The following is a 20,452-nucleotide window of genomic DNA, read 5'->3' on the forward strand; positions in this document are numbered from 1 at the left end:
CGGGGCTGGGTGGGAGGAGGGGGGGCTAAGGGGGTGTAGGGCAGGGGTGGGCAAACTTTTTGACTCGAGGGCCACCATGGGTTCTTAAACTGGACCGGAGGGCCGGAACAAAAGCATGGATGGAGTGTTTGTGTGAATGAATATAAATTCAAAGTAAAGGAGCGGAGGGGAGAGCAAGAGAACCGGATAGAACAGCCGGATCCGGCCCGCGGGCCGTAGTTTGCCCACGGCTGGTGTAGGGGGATGGGGGGCATCTGTATTAAGGTCAACAATAAACAGAAAATACAATTTTTTTTAAAAAATGACACAGGACCCGGCTGGCGTGGCTCAGAGGCTGAGCGTCGACCTGTGAACCAGGAGGTCAGGGTTCGATTCCCGGTCAAGGCACAGGCCCGGGTGGTGGGCTCCATCCCCAGCGTGGGGCGTGCCGGAGGCAGCCAACCCGTGATTCTCTCTCATCACTGATGTTTCTCTCTCTCCCCCCCTCCTCCCTCCCTCTCTGACATCAATAAAAATATTTTTTAAAAAATAAGAAATTAAAAAAAAAAAAACAACGGCTCTGTCTCAGATGTTAAGCAGCCAGAAAAAGCAACCTTTCAGACTTTCTCCCCCACCTAAGTCATCTTTTTATTTAAGAGCAAGAGTGAGAACGAGAGAGCGAGAGAGCGAGAGAGAGAGAGAGAGAGAGAGAGAGAGAATGGGCTCCAAGATGCAGCGTTCAGGGCTCTGAGGTTGGGGCTCTGAGGTCCTGAGCGGCCAGGCGGTGACCCCCCCCCCCCCCCAGGGCCCCTGAGCAGGGAGGCCGGCTCCGAGTCCATCTGAGGCTCAGCTCAGCCCTTTCATCCCGCCCGGCTCCCGTCCTTCCTGCTCTTCACGGGGGGGGGGGGGGGGGGGGGGGTCTGCGGGCCAGCAGCTGCCTGCGCTGCGGGGAACGGGGCGAAGCCGAGCAGGAGACTGTGGGCTGGGAACACGTCCCACCGCGCGGCCCGGTGAGCCACCCGCTTCGCCGTCCGCCGCCGAGGACTATCCGTGACCCTCGCGTGGCTGCGACAGAGGACGGAGGACGGAGGAGAGAGCGGCGCTGAGTCTCCTCCTCGTCCGGGGTCCAGCCCGAACAGGGTTGTCTGCCGGGCCGCTGGCTCAGTGACTGTGCTTTGACCTGTGAACCAGGAGGTCACGGTTCGATTCCCGGTCAGGGCACGTGCCCGGGGGGGGCGTGCAGGAGGCAGCTGATCCATGATTCTCTCTCATCATGGATGTTTCCCTCTCTCCCTCTCCCTCTCCCTTCCTCTCTGAAATCAATAAAAAAAAGAAAAGTTCTTCTTTTCAGTCCGTTTCTGTGGATCTGCGTGAACGGACGGGTGCGGCGAGTAAATCAGACGTGCGGGGCCTCCTACCAGGAACGTACCTGACGCAGGGGCGAGCGGGCAGCGTCCCGGGCCCCCCTCCTGCCCGCCTCTCTGCCTGCGCACTGGCCCAGACTCCCTCCCGCGGGCTGGGGAGGGCAGGCTCACAGCTGGCCGCCCAGCGCCCGCTCCCCAAGCGTCTCTTTCCTGTTTATACTCCAACATCAAATGCGCCTTCGGAAAATTCCCGGTTCCTTTTGTCCTGTGTTCTTTGCTCTGTTTCCATTTAGGGCTGACGTGTAAGGGGAAGTGGTTTATTGCAACAACTGGAGATGACGGGGAAGGGGAGCTCGGTGGGAAAAGGAAAACACGCACACAGGCGTGCACGCACATGCACCACGTGTGCACACATGCACGCACATATATACACATGTGCGCACACCATGTGTGCACAATATGCACACGCCACACAAACATGCACACGCATATAGTCACATGCATACACATACGCACACACTCTGCCCACACACATATGCACACGCCATGCACACATATGTGCATACACATATGCACACGCACCCCCACACATTCACATGCATATAGTCACATGCATACACACATGCACACACCATGCCTGCACACATATGCACACGTCATGCACACATGTGTGCATACACATATGCACACACCACCACCCACACAAACATGCACATGCATATAGTCACATGCATACACACATGCACCCACCATGCCCGCACACATATGCACACGCCATGCACACATGTGTGCATACGCATGTGCACACGCACCACCACCCCCACACACACACATGCACACACACAAACCTGCCCAAATGGCCACGGGCTGCTGCCCCTTGTGTGGGATCAGGAAAAAGGGAAGGTGGTCCATCGAGGGGGCAGTTTTACACAAGGCGGCATTTCGCCAGCTTTTCGGGACTTTCAGCTTCAAGACGACTTTGTGTCTGATTCTCACCAGGCGACCGGACCACCCAGCTGTCCAGTGCATCCTGACCTCCCCCGCCCCCCCCTCGTCCCCCCCCCAGCCCATCCCTCCCCGCCCTGCCCCATCCTGCTGCGTCCCACCGCCCCCACCCCGCCCCCGGTACTGACTTCAGGTCTCTTTGGAACCAGCCACCTTCCGTAAGAAGGTGTGTTTGGCCCGGCCGGCATGGCTCAGGGGTTGAGCATCGACCTATGAACCAGGCAGGAGGTCACGGTTCGATTCCCGGTCAGGGCACATGCCCAGGTTGTGGGCTCCATCCCCAGCAGGGAGCGTGCAGGAGGCAGCCGATCCATGAATCTCTCTCACCATGGATGTTTCTATCCCTCTCCCTTCCTCTTGAAATCAATAAAAATAGATACATTTAAAAATTAAAAAAGGAATGAGGGTGCGAGAATTACCTACATCTTGCTGTATCACATCTTCTTCTGTCTTTAGAAACTAAGATCGAAAAAAAATTTTTTTTTATTGATTTCGGAGAGGAAGGGAGAGAGAGAAACATCCATGATGAGAGAGAATCATGGATCGGCTGCCTCCTGCATGGGCCCCTACTGGGGATGGAGCCCACAACCCAGGCCTGTGACCTTGACTGGAGTCGAACCTGGGACCCCCCCCCCCCCCTCAGTCCGCAGGCTGACGCTCTATCCACTGAGCCAACCCGGCCAGGGCTAGAAACGAAGATTTTGTTTTTGTTTTTGTTTTAAATATAGTTTATTGATTTTTACAGAGAGGAAGGGAGAGGGGTAAAGAGTTAGAAACATCGATGAGAGAGAAACATCGATCAGCTGCCTCCTGCACACCTCCCACTGGGGATGTGCCCGCAACCAAGGTACATGCCCTTGACCGGAATCGAACCCGGGACCCCTCAGTCCGCAGGCCGACGCTCTATCCACTGAGCCAACCCGGCCAGGCCTAGAAACGAAGATTTTGTACATTGCCCACGGCAGGACGCTCCGGCCATATGTCACACAAGAACCCTGTGCCTTCAGCCCCTACAAGGGGTCCAGGCAGAGAAAAGAGAAAATAAGCGTCGCTCCTGCCCTCTAACGTCCACTCAGGGTATTGCTACCCCCGCGGTCGGGGGCTGCACCCAAGATCTATTTCTTCTTTTCTTGCGCCATCTGCTGGCGCAACATCTTTTTCACCCAAATCTCCCATCCCCTCTGCCCACGTTCATGTCCGCGCTGTGTTCCAAAGGGTGCCTCTTATTTTACAAAAAGCGCAAAGCTTTGTGAGCCCACCCCCGCCCCCCCTTTTTTTTTTTGGCCCCAAATTACTCCCGTCTTCAAGTGTTTTTGCTTTTTCTCATAAATTCTTTAGGGGAATAATGTCAGGATCACAGATCTTGCCTCCCATTACTTAAACTTCTCTGAGCATAAGAATCACGTGGCGTCTCTCCTTAAAAGGCTTTGCTCCCGTCCCAAACCTACTGGATCCGCACGATCCGGGAACTTGTGCTGTTCAGAGAGCCCCCGATGGATTTATTTTTATTATTATTATTATTTTTTACAATCGAGCTATTATGGGAAACAATGAGATCTAGCCTACTCCTTTAATACCACCACCCCCTGCCCGCCCCCCAGACAAGGCTGCAGGACTTGGGGAGCTGGCTTGAGGGAGACTTCAGCCTTCTCCAGCCCCCCCCACCCCGTCCCCCACCTCCATCCACACACACACTCTCAAGTGTGAATAAAAACCATCACGTTTGCCATACAAGTGCAGCTTGAAAACAAGTCCCTGAGAGGTAACCGTATTGCCACGACCCGCTACACTTAGAAGGAAGCTGTTGAATTATCACAGGACTTGGCCAGGGACATCGCTAGTTACCACCAACCCCACTGCCCAGCTGACCAGTAATTCTGTCCTCTTTTCCCATAGGTACCATAGTCCTGGTTGCTTGTGCCCAACGAGGAAACAAATCCTAATGGAGGTCACCCCGGCATCTAGCCCAGTGACCCCGGCATCTAGCCCCGAGACCCCGGCATCTAGCCCAGTGACCCCGGCATCTAGCCCCGAGACTCGCACCAACCTGGCCCCCTGGACCACGTGCATAAGTAACAGGTGGAACTTATCAGAGATGCAAGTTACGGAACCTGCGGAGCCAGGATTTCCAGGGGCGGGCAGAGCCATCTCTGGGTTGACCAGCCCTCGGGGTTGCCGAGGCGGGGGGTGGGGAGGAGAAGGGAGGAGGGGGGCCTCTGCCTGGCACCTTGTTGCGCACGCATGCACGCACGCACGCAGCACACAGTGGGTCGACTTGGAAAGTTAAATCCGCTAGGCACGCAGCCGCCTGCCGTCCTGGCTTTGCAATGCCATTTTATTTGGGGGGGAGGTTGGGGTGAGAAGTGCAACATTCAAATTCTATTTCCCTAGTGGAGGAAGGAATTAACTGCTAAAGGGAAGGGCCAGCCCAAGGTGAAGCCCACCGTTTTGCCGCAGGGCGCTCCAAGCGCACCGGGTCCCAAGCTCGGAGTTTATTGGGGGTCCTGTCCCCCCAGCTGGGAGGGCACCAACCCCACCCCACCCCACCCCACCCGCACTTCAGCAATCCAAGCCCTCGAACTGTTCTGCTGCAAGGGAGCACGTGGGGGCCTGGGCGGGGCAGGGGAGGGGCGGGGCCCTGTGTGGGCGTGGTCGGATGGCCCCGCCCCCTGAGAAACCGCCATCCTCGCGGCAGCCAATCAGGGCGCAGCGAGGGCGCCTGGCCTCGCCCGCCGTTAGTGCCGCATCGCGTGCTGCGCACTTTGCCCCTCAAGGCCCGTGTCCTTCCGCTGGGGAAAAAAGGGCCTCGCCCACTTGCACCAGCGCCCGTGCCCCGCCGTCGCCCTCGATCGATCGGGAGCCCAGGGCAGCCAGCGACGGGGCGGCCAGCGGGGGAGGGAGGGGGCCTGCGGACCCAGCGGGGCGGGTCGGTTGGGGCACGAAGTCCGAGGCGCGAAGTGCCGGCGCGGAGGGATCCACGTGCACAGCCGTTGGCGGCACGGCGGGCTGTTAGTCCAGGGGCTGCGGCGAGGCGGGCGGAGCTCGGAGCTCAGAGCGGCTGCGTGGCTTCCCGGGCTGCAGCCGGAGGGCCTGGTGAGGCGGGTCCGGCCTGGCCCCCGGGCCCCTGGGCCCCTGGGCCCCTGGCGGGGGCAGGGCGCTGGGGAGGGGGGCAGGCCGCCGCTGCACAGGTGGACGGGGCATCGGGCGGCCGCCCCGGAGAGACGTCCGTGCCTCAGGGTCCGTGGGTCGCAGGTGCCAGGCCTGGAGGCCACCTGCCCGCGGCTCCCTCGGGCTGGCCAGGTGCTGGCCGCGGGGCCTGGGGTCGCTTGGAAGTGGCGGGGGCCCGGAGCGGAGACCTGGACGGTGGGCCGAGCGGGCCGCACCTGGAGCCTCGCGCTCAGGAAGAAGGGGGGGGGGGCCCATCCCCGCTGACGACACCTGAGAGCGGCTGCTCCACGTGCGTTTTTTAAAAAATACATTTTATTGGCTTCAGAGAGGAAGGGAGAGGGAGACACAGCCATGATGAGGGCGTCCTGGCCCGGCTGCCTCCCGCGCGTGCGCCCTCTGCTGGGGGTGGAGCCCCAACCCGGGCACGTGCCCTGGCCTCCTGGTTCGCAGGTCGGCGCTCAGGCCCCGAGCCCGGAGCCCCGAGCCCCCATCCCCTGAGCCCCGAGTCCTGGAGCCCCTGAACCCCGAGTCCCGGAGCCCCGAGTCCGGAGCCCCTGAACCCCGATCCCCTGAGCCCCGAGTCCGGAGCCCCTGAACCCCGATCCCCCGAGTCCCTGAGCCCCTGAATCCCCGAGCCCCCATCCCCTGAGCCCCCAAGCCCCGCAGTCCCGGAGCACCCAAATCCCTGAGCCCCCGAGTCCCTGAGCCCCGGAGCCCCTGAATCCCGATCCCCTGAGCCCCCGAGTCCCTGAGTCTCGAGTCCCTGAGCCTTTGGCCCGAGTCCCTGAGCCCCCGAATCCCCGAGCCCCTGAACCCCGAGTCCCTGAGCCCCCGAATCCCCGAGTCCCTGAGCCTTGAGCCCCGGAGCCCCGCCGGCTGGCTGCGCCTCGGCTTTCACACGCTTTTGGCGCAGGGCGATGGCGGGGGGTGCTCTGAGCTGCTCCCCGGTTTTTGAAAACAAGGTCGGGCTCGGGGCTGGAGGAGCGAAGGCCGGGCCTGGAGGAGACGGAGGGCTCCCCGGGGTGCCGGCGGGAGGTCCTCCGGGGAGGAGCGGGTGCGGCCGCGGACTTGAGGGCGGGCCTCCCCTTCGCTTCCTCCCGAGGAAGAAGATGACGGGGCGCGCCCGAGCCCGAGCGCGGGGACGGGCCCGCGGCCAGGAGATCGCGCAGCACGTGGGCGCCGCCGCGGTGAGTGCCCGGTGCGCTGCCCCCGGGGCTGGCGGTCCCCCCTTCGGGGTCCGGGGAGGGCCCACAGGACGAGGCCCCGTTCCCGGACGTCCGCGCGGGCTCTGGACCTGGGGACGCGTGACGAGGAGCTCGGTGACCCGGGAGGAGCGGGGCCGACCAGCCACCTGCCTCCTGTGACCCGGGCGTGTCACGTGACTGCAGAGCCAGCAGCCGGGGTTCAGCCAGCCGCGACCCCCGCAGCCCCTGTCGGACGCGGACTTGGTCGGCCGTGGGCGGCAGAGAGGACCCGTGGGAGCAACAGCCAAGTCACAAGGTGAAGAGGTCGCCAGGTGAAGGAGAGTGCAGAGCGCGTGGGTGTGGGGGTGAGAGAGAGGGTGTGGGTGAGAGGGTGTGGGTGAGTGGGTATGAGTGTGAAAGTGTGGGTGTGGATGAGTGTGAGTGTGAGAGGGTGTGTGTGGGTGTGTATGTGAGTGTGGGTGAGTGTGTGGGTGTGAGTGGATGGGTGTGAGAGTGGGTGTGAGTGTGTGTGAATGTGAGAGTGGGTGTGTGTGAGGATGTGGGTGTGAGAGTGGGTGAGTGTGTGTGTGAGTGAGAGTGGGGGTGAGTGAGTGTGAGAGAGAGTGAGAGGGTGTGTGTGGGTGAGTGTGTGGGTGAGTGAGAGTGGGGGTGAGTGTGAGAGAGTGTGAGAGGGTGTGGGTGTGAGTGGATGTGTGAGAGTGGGGGTGAGTGAGTGTGAGTGGGGGTGAGTAAGACGTGGGCCAGCAGCCGGGGCACAGACCCCAAGTGAAGGGCCACCGTGGTCCTGTGAGTCCAAGGAGGTGTCCCCTCCCTCCCCGCGCCCTGAGCCAGCTGCGGGCCTCCCTCCGGCTGTCCTGGACCACACACAGTGCACCGGGACCGGATTACACAGCGGCGGTCCCTCGCGGGCGCTGGTTCTCGGACACGGAGCTGAGGTCCGGGTCCCTCCCCGGCCGCTGTGGGGGTTTGCACAGGAGAAGCACCCCTGGCGGGCACCCTGGGCTCCTGACAATGCTCTGGCCGCGGCCTGGAAGCCACAGGCGCCCGTCACCCCGGGCTCTGTCCCCAGCTCCCGCCCGCGCTGCTGGGTGTACAGTTTCCTCTCTCTGTCCTAAGAGCTCCAGATTTCCGCGGGGTTTCAGGAGTTATCCTTAGCCGAGCGAGGAGGTCGCCGCCGGGATTTCCATGATCTCGGCGTGAACACCAGGCAGAACCTGGACCACGTGAAGGAGTCCAAGACGGGTGGGTGCCCACGCGCTCCATGGGCGGCTCCAAGGGGGCAGGCGGGAGGGCGCCAGGGCTCCGGGCACCTGCGTGCGGTGGTCCTGCCCCAACGCGGGCACAGGGCCTGGCTCTCCCCCCCCCCCCCAGGGCCCGCCCCCCCTAGGGCCCAGCTTGCCCGGGCGCAGGAGGTGTCGGGACGGGCCCTGGCGCTCGCTGACCGAGGGGCTCACCTCCCAGGCTCCTCGGGCATCATCGTGAGGCTGAGCACCAACCACTTCCGGCTGACGTCGCGGCCGCAGTGGGCGCTGTACCAGTACCACATCGACTACAGCCCGCTGATGGAGGCCCGCCGGCTGCGCTCGGCCCTGCTCTTCCAGCACGAGGACCTGATCGGGCGGTGCCACGCCTTCGACGGGACCATCCTGTTCCTGCCCAAGAGGCTGCAGCACAAGGTCGGTCAGAGGTCGGCCGCGAGGGGCGGGCCCCGGGCGCTGGGCCGCACACCCTGGGCACACGGGGCCGCCCACCAGCCCACAGCCAGGCCTGGACACGTTCGTGTGATCTTGGCTGTCGCCCTGGAGGGCCGGCTCCTCACAGCCCCTCCCCCGCCGCCCGGCAGGTGACCGAGGTGTTCAGCCAGACCCGGAACGGGGAGCACGTGAAGATCACCATCACGCTGACCAACGAGCTCCCGCCCACCTCGCCCACCTGCCTGCAGTTCTACAACATCATCTTCAGGAGGCGCGTGTGCCCCGGCCCCGCCCGCCCCAGCCCGCCCCGGCCCCGGCCCCGGCCCCGCCCCGGCCCGTCCTGGGCACCGGCCCCCCTGGGCTGGTTTCTCACAGGCGCTTTGAACCTGTGTTCCGAACTCCGCCCTCCGCTCCCAGGGCTGTGCCTGCCCCAGGGGTCCCAGCCCCACCCGCCCAGTGCTCACGCCTCTGCTCTGACCTTTCACCTCCCAGGCTTTTGAAGATCATGAATTTGCAACAGATTGGACGGAATTATTACAACCCGAGTGACCCCATTGATATTCCAAACCACAGGTGTGTGTGAGGGGCCACTCCCGGGCTCGCTCCCAGGCTGAGGGACTGCGTGTTAGCGGTACCCACGCGGGGGAGGCCTTGGGCTTGGCTCGAATCACAGGAGACATCCCAGACCTCGTGGGCCTTCGCCGGGTCACGGGGTGCAGCCGGGTCGCGGGGTGCAGCCGGGTCACGGGGTGCAGCCGGGTCACGGGGTGCAGCCGCTGCCTCGCTCCCGCCGGGTCTGCCCACCAGCTGGGGCCCTGGCCTCGGGGCTCAGCACCTGAGGCCGCGGCCGGGGGTGGGGTGCAATGACGAGGACCCGAGACGCTTTCGGTCAGAGCAGCCTGGACTCGGGCACCGGAACAAAGTGAGTTCCTGGCTCAGTTAAAGGGCATCGTGAGGGTCCGAGACAGGTCTCCACGTGGGACCTCGCCAAACACGGGGCACGGGGGGGGGGGGGATAAGCAGGTGTGCGCCCACGGGGGGGGGGGAGCGGGGTGTGCCCACCGACGGTGTGCCTGCAGGTTGGTGATCTGGCCGGGCTTCACGACCTCCATCCTGCAGTACGAGAACAACATCATGCTGTGCACGGACGTCAGCCACAAGGTGCTGCGCAGCGAGACGGTGCTGGACTTCATGGTGAGCCTCTACCAGCAGGCCGAGGAGCGCCGCTTCCAGGAGCAGGTCTCCAAGGAGCTCATCGGCCTCATCGTGCTCACCAAGTGAGGCGCCCCGCCCGCCCCGGGAAGGGCCCCCCCACCCCGAGAAGGGCTCCCCCGGGAAGGGCTCCCCCGGGAAGGGCCCCCCCACCCCGAGAAGGGCTCCCCCCGGGAAGGGCTCCCCCGGGAAGGGCCCCCCCACCCCGAGAAGGGCTCCCCCCAGGAAGGGCGGGAAGGGCTCCCCCGGAAGGGCCCCCCCACCCCGAGAAGGGCCCCACCCCGGGAAGGGCGGGAAGGGCTCCCCCGGAAGGGCTCCCCCGGGAAGGGCCCCCCCACCCCGAGAAGGGCCCCACCTCGGGAAGGGCGGGAAGGGCGGGAAGGGCTCCACCAGGAAGGGCCCCCCCCACCCCGAGAAGGGCTCCCCCGGGAAGGGCGGGCGCGGGTTTAGGTGCCGCTGTAGCTTTACTTCCCAACGGGCCCAGCCCCCCCGCCCAGCCTGGTCCGAGGACGCTTTTCCTTTTCCTTTTCCTCCCGTGACGCCGCGTGGGCCGTGGGGCCGCAGCCTGGTGCTCTCCGTCTCAGCCCGTGAACGCACTTGCCCGCAGGTACAACAACAAGACGTACCGCGTGGACGACATCGACTGGGACCAGAACCCCAACAGCACCTTCAAGAAGGCGGACGGCTCCGAGGTCAGCTTCCTGGAGTACTACCGCAAGGTACGGCGCCGCTCGGGGCCCCGGGCCGGGCCTGCGCGGCCGGCGGGCTCCTTCCCCCACACTGACCTCCCTCCCCCCGACAGCAATACAACCAGGAGATCACGGACCTGAAGCAGCCGGTCCTGGTCAGCCAGCCCAAGAGGAGGCGGGGCCCGGGCGGCGTGCTCCCCGGCCCGGCCATGCTCATCCCCGAGCTGTGCTACCTCACAGGTGTGTGCGCCGCCCTGACCCCCCCCCCGCCCCCGCCCCCCTGCAGACAGCCAGGCGTGACCCCGTCCCCCGCCCCCCGCCTCCCTGCAGACACCCAGGCGTGACCCCGCCCCCCGCCCCCCGCCTCCCTGCAGACACCCAGGCGTGACCCCGTCCCCCGCCCCCCGCCTCCCTGCAGACACCCAGGCGTGACCCCGTCCCCGCCCCCCGCCTCCCTGCAGACACCCAGGCGTGACCCCGTCCCCCGCCCCCCGCCTCCCTGCAGACACCCAGGCGTGACCCCGTCCCCGCCCCCCGCCTCCCTGCAGACACCCAGGCGTGACCCCGTCCCCCGCCCCCCGCCTCCCTGCAGACACCCAGGCGTGACCCCGTCCCCCGCCCCCCGCCTCCCTGCAGACACCCAGGCGTGACCCCGTCCCCCGCCCCCCGCCTCCCTGCAGACACCCAGGCGTGACCCCGTCCCCGCCCCCCGCCCCCCTGCAGACACCCAGGCGTGACCCCGTCCCCGCCCCCCGCCTCCCTGCAGACACCCAGGCGTGACCCCGTCCCCGCCCCCCGCCCCCCTGCAGACACCCAGGCGTGACCCCGTCCCCGCCCCCCGCCCCCCTGCAGACACCCAGGCGTGACCCCGTCCCCGCCCCCCGCCTCCCTGCAGACACCCAGGCGTGACCCCGTCCCCGCCCCCCGCCCCCCTGCAGACACCCAGGCATGACCCCGTCCCCGCCCCCCGCCTCCCTGCAGACACCCAGGCGTGACCCCGTCCCCGCCCCCTCGTCACCGGTCCCTTCCAGGTCTGACGGACAAAATGCGGAACGACTTCAACGTGATGAAGGACCTGGCCGTGCACACGAGGCTGACGCCCGAGCAGCGGCAGCGGGAGGTGGGCCGGCTCATCGACTACATCCACAAGTGAGCCCTCGGCGGCGGCGGGGGGGGGGGGGGGGGGGGGTGGGCCTGGGCGGGCGGGGCCGGGGGGCGGGGGCTGTGCGTCTGGGTGGGGGGATGACGGTGACACTAGCCGCGGCCTTACAGCTCCCCTGTCGGGAACAGGAGACAGACAGCACGGGGGCGGGGGCAGCGCTGCTCTCCCCGTGACACCGCGGGCTGGTTCACCTCGAGGAGGGGTCTGGTGGCGGGAGCGGGGACGTGGACAGGGACAGGGAGCGCCGACAGGAGGGGCACCAGGGTTCAGCCGAGGCAGGCGGACGGACAGGGTGGGGTCCCTGAGCCACGTCTGGCCGCGGTCTCCTCGCCCGGTGACGTGTCTGTCCCTCAACAGAGACGACAACGTCCAGAGGGAGCTGCGAGACTGGGGCCTGAGCTTCGACTCCAACCTGCTGTCCTTCTCGGGGCGGGTCCTGCAGGCCGAGAAGATCCACCAGGGCGGGAAGACGGTAGGCGCCGCGGCCCCGGGCCGGCCGGGGCTCCCCGAGGGCCTTCGTGGGTCACCCCGAGCCCTGTGGCTGGAGAAGAAGTGTCTGTCTGCCGGGGCTGAGGTGCCTCGGTCTAACGTGATGGCTCCCGCCCACGGCGCCGTGCGGAGCATGTGCAGGTGGGGCCGCCGTCGCCGGGGGAGCAGCCCTCGTTCATGTGTGACCGAGGCGGCGCAGGGCCGTGAGCTCCTGTGGCGGGTCCTCCTCCGCGTGAGGGTCTGAGCGCCGCTGGGTTCCCACGGCAGCCAGCGTGTCACCCCCGCAGGAGGCGACAACCTGGCGCTGCCACCCCCAGCCCTGGCGCCAGGCTGCTGCGTCGTCGGTGCCCGCCGCTGTCCCAGCCTGAGCAGCCAGCCCCGGCAGGGGCCTCACCGCCACGCCCGCCTTTGCTCGGTCGTGTCGTGAGGGCGTCCCACCTGGGCCCCGAGCTTGCTGGGGGATGCGGAGAAGGCGCCCGCGGCACCGGGAGCCTGTCCTCCCCGCCCGCGCCCGCCCTCCGCCGGGAGGAGCAGCTGGGCTGTGGCGCTGACGCAGCCGGGCCTGGCCAACTTGGCGTGTCTGCGCTCCCTCCCAGTTCGAGTACAACCCGCAGTTTGCCGACTGGTCCAAGGAGACGAGGGGCGCGCCGCTGATCAGCGTGAAGCCGCTGGACAACTGGCTGCTGGTCTACACGCGCAGGAACTACGAGGCGGCCAACTCGCTGGTCCAGAACCTGTTCAAGGTCACCCCGGCCATGGGCATCCAGATGAAGAAGGCCGTCATGTGAGCCCCGCCCCCCCCCCCCCCCCCCCGGCGGGCAGGGGCCTCGGAGGGAGGGACTCGAGGGGAGGAAGGTACCAGAAGCAGGGAGTCCCCGGCCGGCGTGGCTCAGTGCTTAGAGGGCCGGCCGTGTGCACAGGGGCACGGGCCCATTTGGAGCATGTGTGGGAGGCAACCAATCGATGTCCCTCCCTCCCTCGTCCCTCCCTCCCTCTCTCTAAAAATAAGTAAATAAGAATTAAAATTAAAAAATCAAGGAAGCTACCTTGGGGTGAGGATTAGCAAAAACCACATCACGTCGATGATCTGGTGTAAAGGCCGGATCCAGGCCCACAGCCCGTGTGAGCGGACACGCGTGAGGCTGAGGCAGGGTGTGTGTGGGGGGAGCAGCGCTGTGGGGGGTGCACTCCGCGCACGTCCCGGGCTCTGGGACCCGTGGGGCTCGCGGGCCTGCGCTGTCCGTCCCCCTCAGGTCGTCCCGCGTCTCCTTCCAGGATCGAAGTGGACGACAGGACAGAGGCCTACCTGCGGGTCCTGCAGCAGAAGGTCACCTCCGACACCCAGATAGTGAGTCGCCCGCGCCCAGAGCCGCGCCCGGAAACCGCTGTTTAAGGGGCGGGCACCGTTAGGCCTGAGTCCACCCCGAAGGTTATGATCAGCTTCCCAAACTGCCCAGAGCGTCTGCCCTTGAGAAGGTGGCCGCCTGCAGGGGGCTGTGCTGAGCAGGGGACAGGCCGGGTGGGCGGGGCGGGGCTGCCACGTCGTCCCGTTTCCTGGCGTCCAGGGGGCGGGGTCCTCGGAACGTCCAGAGCAACAGGGTCTCTCCAGAGCTTCAGAAGGCCACAGCAGTGGGGGGGGTCTGAGGGGGGGGGCGGGCACTTCAGAGGCCCTTCTGCTTGTCACGCTGGGAGCTACCCTGACGGCTGGCGCTCTTCCGCCCTCGGCTTCCCCGCCCTCGGCTTCCCCGCCCTCGGCTTCCGACCCCCTGGCTGAGGGCCGTCCGTCCCCAGGTGGTCTGCCTGCTGTCGAGCAACCGGAAGGACAAGTACGACGCCATTAAGAAGTACCTGTGCACCGACTGCCCGACGCCCAGCCAGTGCGTGGTGGCCCGGACGCTGGGCAAGCAGCAGACGGTGATGGCCATCGCCACCAAGATCGCCCTGCAGATGAACTGCAAGATGGGGGGCGAGCTGTGGAGGGTGGACATGCCCGTGAGTGAGTGTTCCCCGGGGCGGGCTATCCCCCGCCTGCTGGGCCGCGTCTGACGGCGGGTTCCCTGCAGCTGAAGCTGGTGATGATCGTGGGCATCGACTGCTACCACGACACCACGGCCGGGAGGCGCTCCATCGCCGGCTTCGTGGCCAGCATCAACGAGGGCATGACCCGGTGAGTGCGGCGCCGGCTCCTCTGCCGGGAGAGCCAGCGGGAGGTGGGAGGAAGCGGCTGTCGGCTGCCCGGCCCAGCCCTGCCTCCGTCTCAGTCCCCGTCCCAATTCCCCTCCCCGTCCCGGCCCCCGGGCTGCAGTCAGCTGAAGCGTGGGCGGTGGAGTCTGGTTGGAGGGGACCCTCGGGCCTGAGAGGGATGCTGTGGCCGGGGCAGCTGCAGGTTGACCGGGACTTCGCTTGGGGGGCCCAGGGGGGTGCGCGTCACGGTGTCTGACGCGCTGACCTATCGCGTGCTCCCATCGCGGGGCACGGCAGGCAGGGAGGGTGTGGTCTCCCGTCGGAGTGGGTGTCCCAGGGCCCGCGGCGCCCACAGGACCAAGGCCCCGGCATGTGGGCTTGCTCGGGGCCCTGCGCCTGCTGCTGTGTCTGACGCACCGGGGACGGGAGGTCGGGTCTGGTTAGAGCCGGGTCACGGCTGCGGGCTGACTGCGTGCTCCGTCCACAGCTGGTTCTCGCGCTGTGTGTTTCAAGACCGAGGCCAGGAGCTGGTGGACGGGCTCAAGGTCTGCCTGCAAGGTCAGTGCCCGCTGCCCGTCCCCGCCCTGGCCCCGCCCCGCCCTGGGTGCCACAAACCTGCCCTGAAGCCACGGCCCTGCCCATGCCGCCTGCTGCGTGGGCTCATGTGCGTGTCCGGCTCTGCTGCAGCCGCGCTGCGGGCCTGGAACACGTGCAACGAGTACATGCCGAGCCGCATCATCGTGTACCGGGATGGCGTGGGCGACGGGCAGCTGAAGACGCTGGTCAACTACGAGGTGCCACAGTTCCTGGACTGCCTCAAGTCCGTGGGCCGCGGCTACAAGTGAGCGCCGCATCCCCGGCTTACTCCTGAGGCCGCCCGCTGGCCCTGGGGGTGCCGTCCCGGTCGTCCTCGGCCCCTCCCCACCGAGGGCCTCGCAGGAAGCCCAGGGAGGCGGGTCCCTGTGAGCCAGGCGGGGGGCGGTGGTCTCACCTGGGGCTGGTGCGGCCTGGAGCCCTGCGCCTGGCAGACACATGGCCCCTGCTGCTGGCAGGGGGCAGCCCCAAGGGCCGTGGGCGGGGCAGCACCTTGGCTGGTGTCCGAGAGGCCGAGGGCCTGTTATGGGGGACCCTCTCGGGGCACCCGCCCTACTGTGCCCTCCCCACCCCCCAGGCGGCACCTGCATCAGCCCGGGGCGGGCAGCAGCCTCTGGAGTTGGGCTGGGGGGCCCCAGGCAGCCCCCCCTCAGCCTTCCCCTCGCAGTGAGCGCCTCACCTGCCGAGGCTGCCTGGGCCGAGGGGGCGGGGCCGTGCCACAGGGCGTGTGCCCAGGCCGCTGGGTCCGCCACCCACACGCCTTCCCGTCCTGCCTCCAGGCCCTGACGTGGCCCCACAGCTCGGGGAGGGGGGTCTCTCAGTGGCGGGAGCCCTGACGGCCTCGCGCTCCCAGCCCCAGGCTGACGGTGATCGTGGTGAAGAAGCGCGTGAACGCCCGGTTCTTCGCTCAGTCCGGGGGCCGCCTGCAGAACCCGCTCCCGGGCACCGTCATCGACGTGGAGGTCACCCGCCCCGAGTGGTGAGTCCCGCCTGCCGTGCCCCGGCTTTGAGCAGAGGACCCGCTCAGCCCCGAGCGCACACGCGGAGGCGGCGGCTGAGCTCCTCGCCGTCCTGTCTGCACGGAGCCTGGTCCCCAGCCGTGCTCCCACCCCCGCGGTGCTCCCGGGTGCCCAGGGCCAGGCTCACCGGGACGCCGCTGCCGCGGAGAAGGTGGCCGCTGTGAGCACGGCTCTCCCTGCGGAGCTGCCACTCAGCAAGCGCAGGCCCACGCGGACGCACACGGTGCAGCTGGAGGCCACGTGCGTGGGCCTGCGTAACCCGTGGGCACGCCCTCCGCGCGGGAGTGAGGGTCGGACGGTTTGTCTCCATGGAAACGTCAGGGAACTGCGGTGGGCCTGGGCCAGCGTGCGTGGGGAGCACTTCCCCGTCGGACCCGCCTCAGCGCTGGGCTGGGCAGAGCTCGGCTCCGGCCGTGGGGAGTCACTGAGCAGGCGGCTCCCGTTCAGAGCGGCCTCACGCCCGCCCTGCTGCCCTCGGGGGCGCGCCCAGCCCAGCGCTGACCTGAGGGCACCCGCTCCCACGCGGCTGGAGGCCAGGCCCAGGGGGAGGCGGTGCCGGAGACAGTGGCCGGCACCGTGGGTGGCGCTGACAGGCCGGAGGTGCAGGTCCTCACTCCAGGCCGGGGGCTCCGGGCTCAGGGAGAGTCACGCCCAAAGCCTCGCTCTTCCAGAGCCGGGACGGGTCCGTCCCGATCTCACCGCACGCTTTCTCGAGTGTCAGTGACAGTGGCGGCTGCAGAGCTGGCCTGCACTGTCCTGGTCGGGTGTCACTGGTGCCAGAGCAGGAAAGCGCCGAGGGCGTGGCGTCTTCCTCGCCCACACGTGGTTCCTAAATCCCACGGGGGACCGCGGAGGCACGTCTGCTGGGTGCAGTGGGCAGCAGGGACAGGTTCTGTGGGGAGCAGCCGGGGACAGCTAAGGCTGGGCTCCCCCAGGCCCACCACCCCTGGTGTGGGCCGTGGTGTGGGACGGGAGGGGTGGACGGAGAGGCGTGGGCCGTGGTGTGGACGGGAGGGGTGGACGCGGAGACATGGGCCGTGGTGTGGACAGGAGGGGTGGACGCGGAGGCGTGGGCCGTGGTGTGGACGGGAGGGGTGGACGCGGAGGCGTGGGCTGTGGTGTGGACGGGAGGGGTGGACGCGGAGACATGGGCCGTGGTTTGCCCCAGCAAATGGTGGGCCCAGGGCCCCCAGGACCCAGCCCTCCACACACACCCAGCAGCACTGGAGCCTCCGTCCACGGGGCCGGGCCAGGGGGTCACCACGGTGGCCGGGCACGGGAGCGCGCTGTGCCTGGGGGAGCCGGTGACAGGAGGGCCCGTGCCCGGCGCGGTTGCAGGTATGACTTCTTCATCGTGAGCCAGGCGGTGCGCAGCGGCAGCGTGTCCCCCACCCACTACAACGTCATCTACGACAACAGCGGCCTGAAGCCCGACCACATCCAGAGGCTCACCTACAAGCTGTGCCACATCTACTACAACTGGCCCGTGAGTGTCTGCGGGCCGGCTCCCCGCGCCAGCGGGCTTCCCGGGCGGCGCCCCAGCCTGACGCTGTGCTCCCCCCCCCCCCCAGGGCGTCATCCGCGTCCCCGCGCCCTGCCAGTACGCGCACAAGCTGGCCTTCCTCGTGGGCCAGAGCATCCACCGTGAGCCCAACCTGTCGCTGTCCAACCGCCTGTACTACCTCTAGCCGGAGCGGCCCTCCCAGCGCCGCGAGGGGCCTCCCGCTCGCCTGGTGGCCTCGTCCCGGTGGGACTTGGGAGGGGCCAGGGCGTCTAGAGACTTAATTCCAGCATCACTACCAGCCGACGTATTTTTAGGTAAACATTAGTGTTTTTTAGTCCTCGCCCAAGGACAAGTTTTTATTGATTTTTTTTTTTTTCTAGAGGGGGGAGAGAGAGAGAGATCAATTGGTTGCCTCCTGCACGCGCCCCTACCGGGGATCAAACCCGCAACTTTTTGGTGCACAGGACGAGGGGACCAGGCCCAGCCAGCCGAGCCGCCCAGGGCCAGGGTCAGAGTTCAGCTGTTTCCTCCGAGTCTCTTGGGAGGGTTCTGTTGGTTTTGAGAGAAATACAGTACTTTGTGTCACAACAGACTCCTAAGCCGCTGGGCAGTGCTTTCGGGGCGGAAGTCGTACTTACAGCTGCGTGAACCTCGTGGGGAATGGTGGGAAGGGAAGGAGAGGCAGGAGCTGGGAGCCCAGCGGGGCGGCAGGCGGCTGGGTGCCTCTCCTCGCCCAGGCAGCGGGAGGCTGGACCAGCAGGCTTGCTCTTCCGCTGGGGCGGGGCGCTGTGGGTTAGAGAAAGATAGGGGGGCCCTGGCCAGTGTTGCTCAGTGGGTAGAGCAGCCTGCAGACGGAAGGGTCCCGGGTTCAATTCCCAGTCAGGGCACAGGCCCAGGTTGCAGGCTTGATCCCCAGTAGGGGGCGTGCAAGAGGCAGCTGATCCATGATTCTCTCTCATCATTGATGTTTCTATCTCTCTCTCCCTCTCCCTTCCTCTCTGAAATCAAACATGCAAAATAAAAAAAATTTAAAATTTTTCTTAAAATTAAAAAAAAGATAGTTGGAAAGTTTTAAGTTTCTGTCCAAAGAAACGTTAGAGGAATCTTAGCAGAAGAGGCCATGGTCAACGTCAGCGCCCGTGTCTTCTCCGTGTTTACTTGGCAGCTGGCATCGCTCTGTTGGTTGTAATTAAAGTGCTCGTCACCTTGTGTGAGGGAAGCGTCGTTCTGTTTACCGAAGTCACGTCATAGCACGGGGGCACGTTCCAAACCACGGCGGTGCACGCCGAGCCCCACACGGAGGCCGCTCTTGGTTTCAGTCGCCTTGGCTGAGGGACGGCTTCCATGTGAGCATCACTGTGAGGCGTGTGCACACGTTTGCACGCTCCCGTCTCACACCAGGAAGACGTGGGGGCTCCGTTACAGTCTCCGGGCAACGCTCCGTTTCCAGGACACGGGCCGTGCACACAGTCATTCAGTGACGCCTCAGTTGTCTGTGTTTTTGATGGTAAATCAACACACGGTTATTTTAAAAAATATTTCTTTATTGACTTCAGAGAGGGAGGGAGAGATAGAAACATCCATGATGACAATCACTGATTGGCTGCCTCCTGCAGGCGCCACACTGGGGACCGAGCCTGCAGCCCAGGCCTGTGCCCCCGCCGGAATCGAACCGTGACCCTTCAGTCCACAGGCCGGCGCTCTATCCGCTGAGCACACGGGTCAGGCCCCCCCACTTCTATTAGGTCACGTGTGCACTTGAACTGCCTGCTGGTTTGTGGGAGACGGTGGGTGTTGACCTGTATCCGTCTCCCCAGTTTGCTGAGAGGTTCCCCAGCGGGTGGGCCTGAGCATGGCCTGGGCTCGGGACAGTCCGGGCTCCTTCGGGAGAGATTCCGGAGGGGAGGCGAGCGCCCCGTGCACACCCAACCACACAGGAGGCGGCATCGTGGAAAACGACAGTTTATTCCAGAAAAGATTCGACACTGACCGGACACGCACCCCATACGGCTGCTCCCCAGACGTGCCCACCGCACGCAGGACGTGACCACGGGAACACGCTCACTCAGCCTCACACAGGTTACAAAAGAAAGGCGGCCTGAACGCGTGTATAAAGAGTGAAACGGGGACAAGTGGACGAGGGCACAAGAGAGCAGCCAGCAGGGCCACCACCGGCAACGGGTCGGTCTGTGCTCGATGCCAAGGAGGGTGGGTGGGGTCACGTGGCGCAGACCAACGGTGCTGGGCCGTGGCCTGTGCGTGAGGGGGTGGCCGCCTGTGTGCTGCTGTGTCTGTCCGTCTGGCACGAGAGGGACAGACCCACCTAGTAACACTGGATGCGGGGGCCTGCTCTGAGGGTGTGCGTGAGGACACGTGTTCTGTGGCGTGGCCTGGGTGTGGCCGCAAGCCCGCCCGTGTGGGGTAGAGCATGACGCGCACACACAGGAGCACAGCGAGTTTATTGGACGGTACAAACCATTGTGCAGAGTAAGGCAGACATCGAGGCGCACGGGGCTCAGACCGGAGGGGAGGGGAGGGGGCAGTGGGGCGCGTGGAGCAGGAGGGGTGGGCGGGGCGGGGCGGGGCAAGCACAGAGACCGTCCGGAGGGTGAGGGCCGCGCCTGGCCCTGTGCCGGGCCTCCCGTCAGACAGGGACGTGGCCAAGCCCGAGGCCCAGGAGGCCGGCCGTCCTCACGGTGCCGGGGGCGGGGGTCTCGGGAGCCCCGGTCGGGAGGGCACCCGCGCGTCGGAGGTGTCCGCGGTCACTTGACGGCGCCCAGCTTTTGCAGCAGCCTCTTGCCTTTGAAAAGCAGCCCCTTTTTCTTTCTCGAGGACACTCCCCTGCCTCTCCCGGGCCCGCCGGCACCCACAGCCGGCGCAGGAGGCCCCGCGTGGAGGTGGGCTGTGGGGGACGGCGCTCTCCTGGCCGGGCCTGCCCCCTCAGGAGGCACCTGGTAGGTACAGGGGACAGTTCACTGAGTGGGCACCGCCAGCCGGCCGCACGCAGCCCGCCCGCCCGCCCGCAGGAGGGAGGAGGGAGTGGGTGTTCTTTCTTCTTTCAAGTGGGGGCGCCAGGAGCCGCCCGCCCGCCCGCCCGCCCCAGCACCTCTGGGACACGGGGCGGGGGGCCCTCACTCGGGCAGGACGGGGCTAGGGGTCACTTCCTCGTAAATTAAGACCAGAT

General features: G+C 66.1%; 2 protein-coding genes across 2 annotated transcripts in view; one reads left to right on the forward strand and one right to left on the reverse strand.

Annotated features, from left to right (window-relative positions):
• Nucleotides 1–6,625: 6,625 nt before the first annotated feature.
• Nucleotides 6,626–17,452, forward strand: PIWIL1 (piwi like RNA-mediated gene silencing 1; the record flags this gene model as incomplete). The annotated part of the gene is made up of 20 exons (XM_080650123.1): nt 6,626–6,703; nt 6,905–7,016; nt 7,838–7,963; nt 8,183–8,397; nt 8,565–8,692; nt 8,908–8,988; nt 9,495–9,692; nt 10,235–10,346; nt 10,430–10,556; nt 11,348–11,465; nt 11,836–11,950; nt 12,564–12,751; nt 13,243–13,315; nt 13,759–13,959; nt 14,031–14,134; nt 14,639–14,709; nt 14,839–14,992; nt 15,599–15,724; nt 17,103–17,250; nt 17,336–17,452. The coding sequence occupies 20 exons, from the start codon at nt 6,626–6,628 to the stop codon at nt 17,450–17,452; spliced, it is 2,592 nt and encodes an 863-aa protein (XP_080506249.1).
• A 1,346-nt stretch (nt 17,453–18,798) lies between these two features.
• The window catches only part of RIMBP2 (RIMS binding protein 2), a 65,093-nt gene continuing 63,439 nt past the window's right edge, over nt 18,799–20,452 (reverse strand). The window contains 1 exon segment of the mRNA XM_080650555.1: nt 18,799–20,219. Coding sequence (XP_080506681.1) covers nt 20,031–20,219 — 189 coding nt within the window. The 3' untranslated portion in view covers nt 18,799–20,030.

Source organism: Plecotus auritus (assembly GCF_963455305.1).
Source record: "Plecotus auritus genome assembly, chromosome: 13".
NCBI lineage: Eukaryota > Metazoa > Chordata > Mammalia > Chiroptera > Vespertilionidae > Plecotus > Plecotus auritus.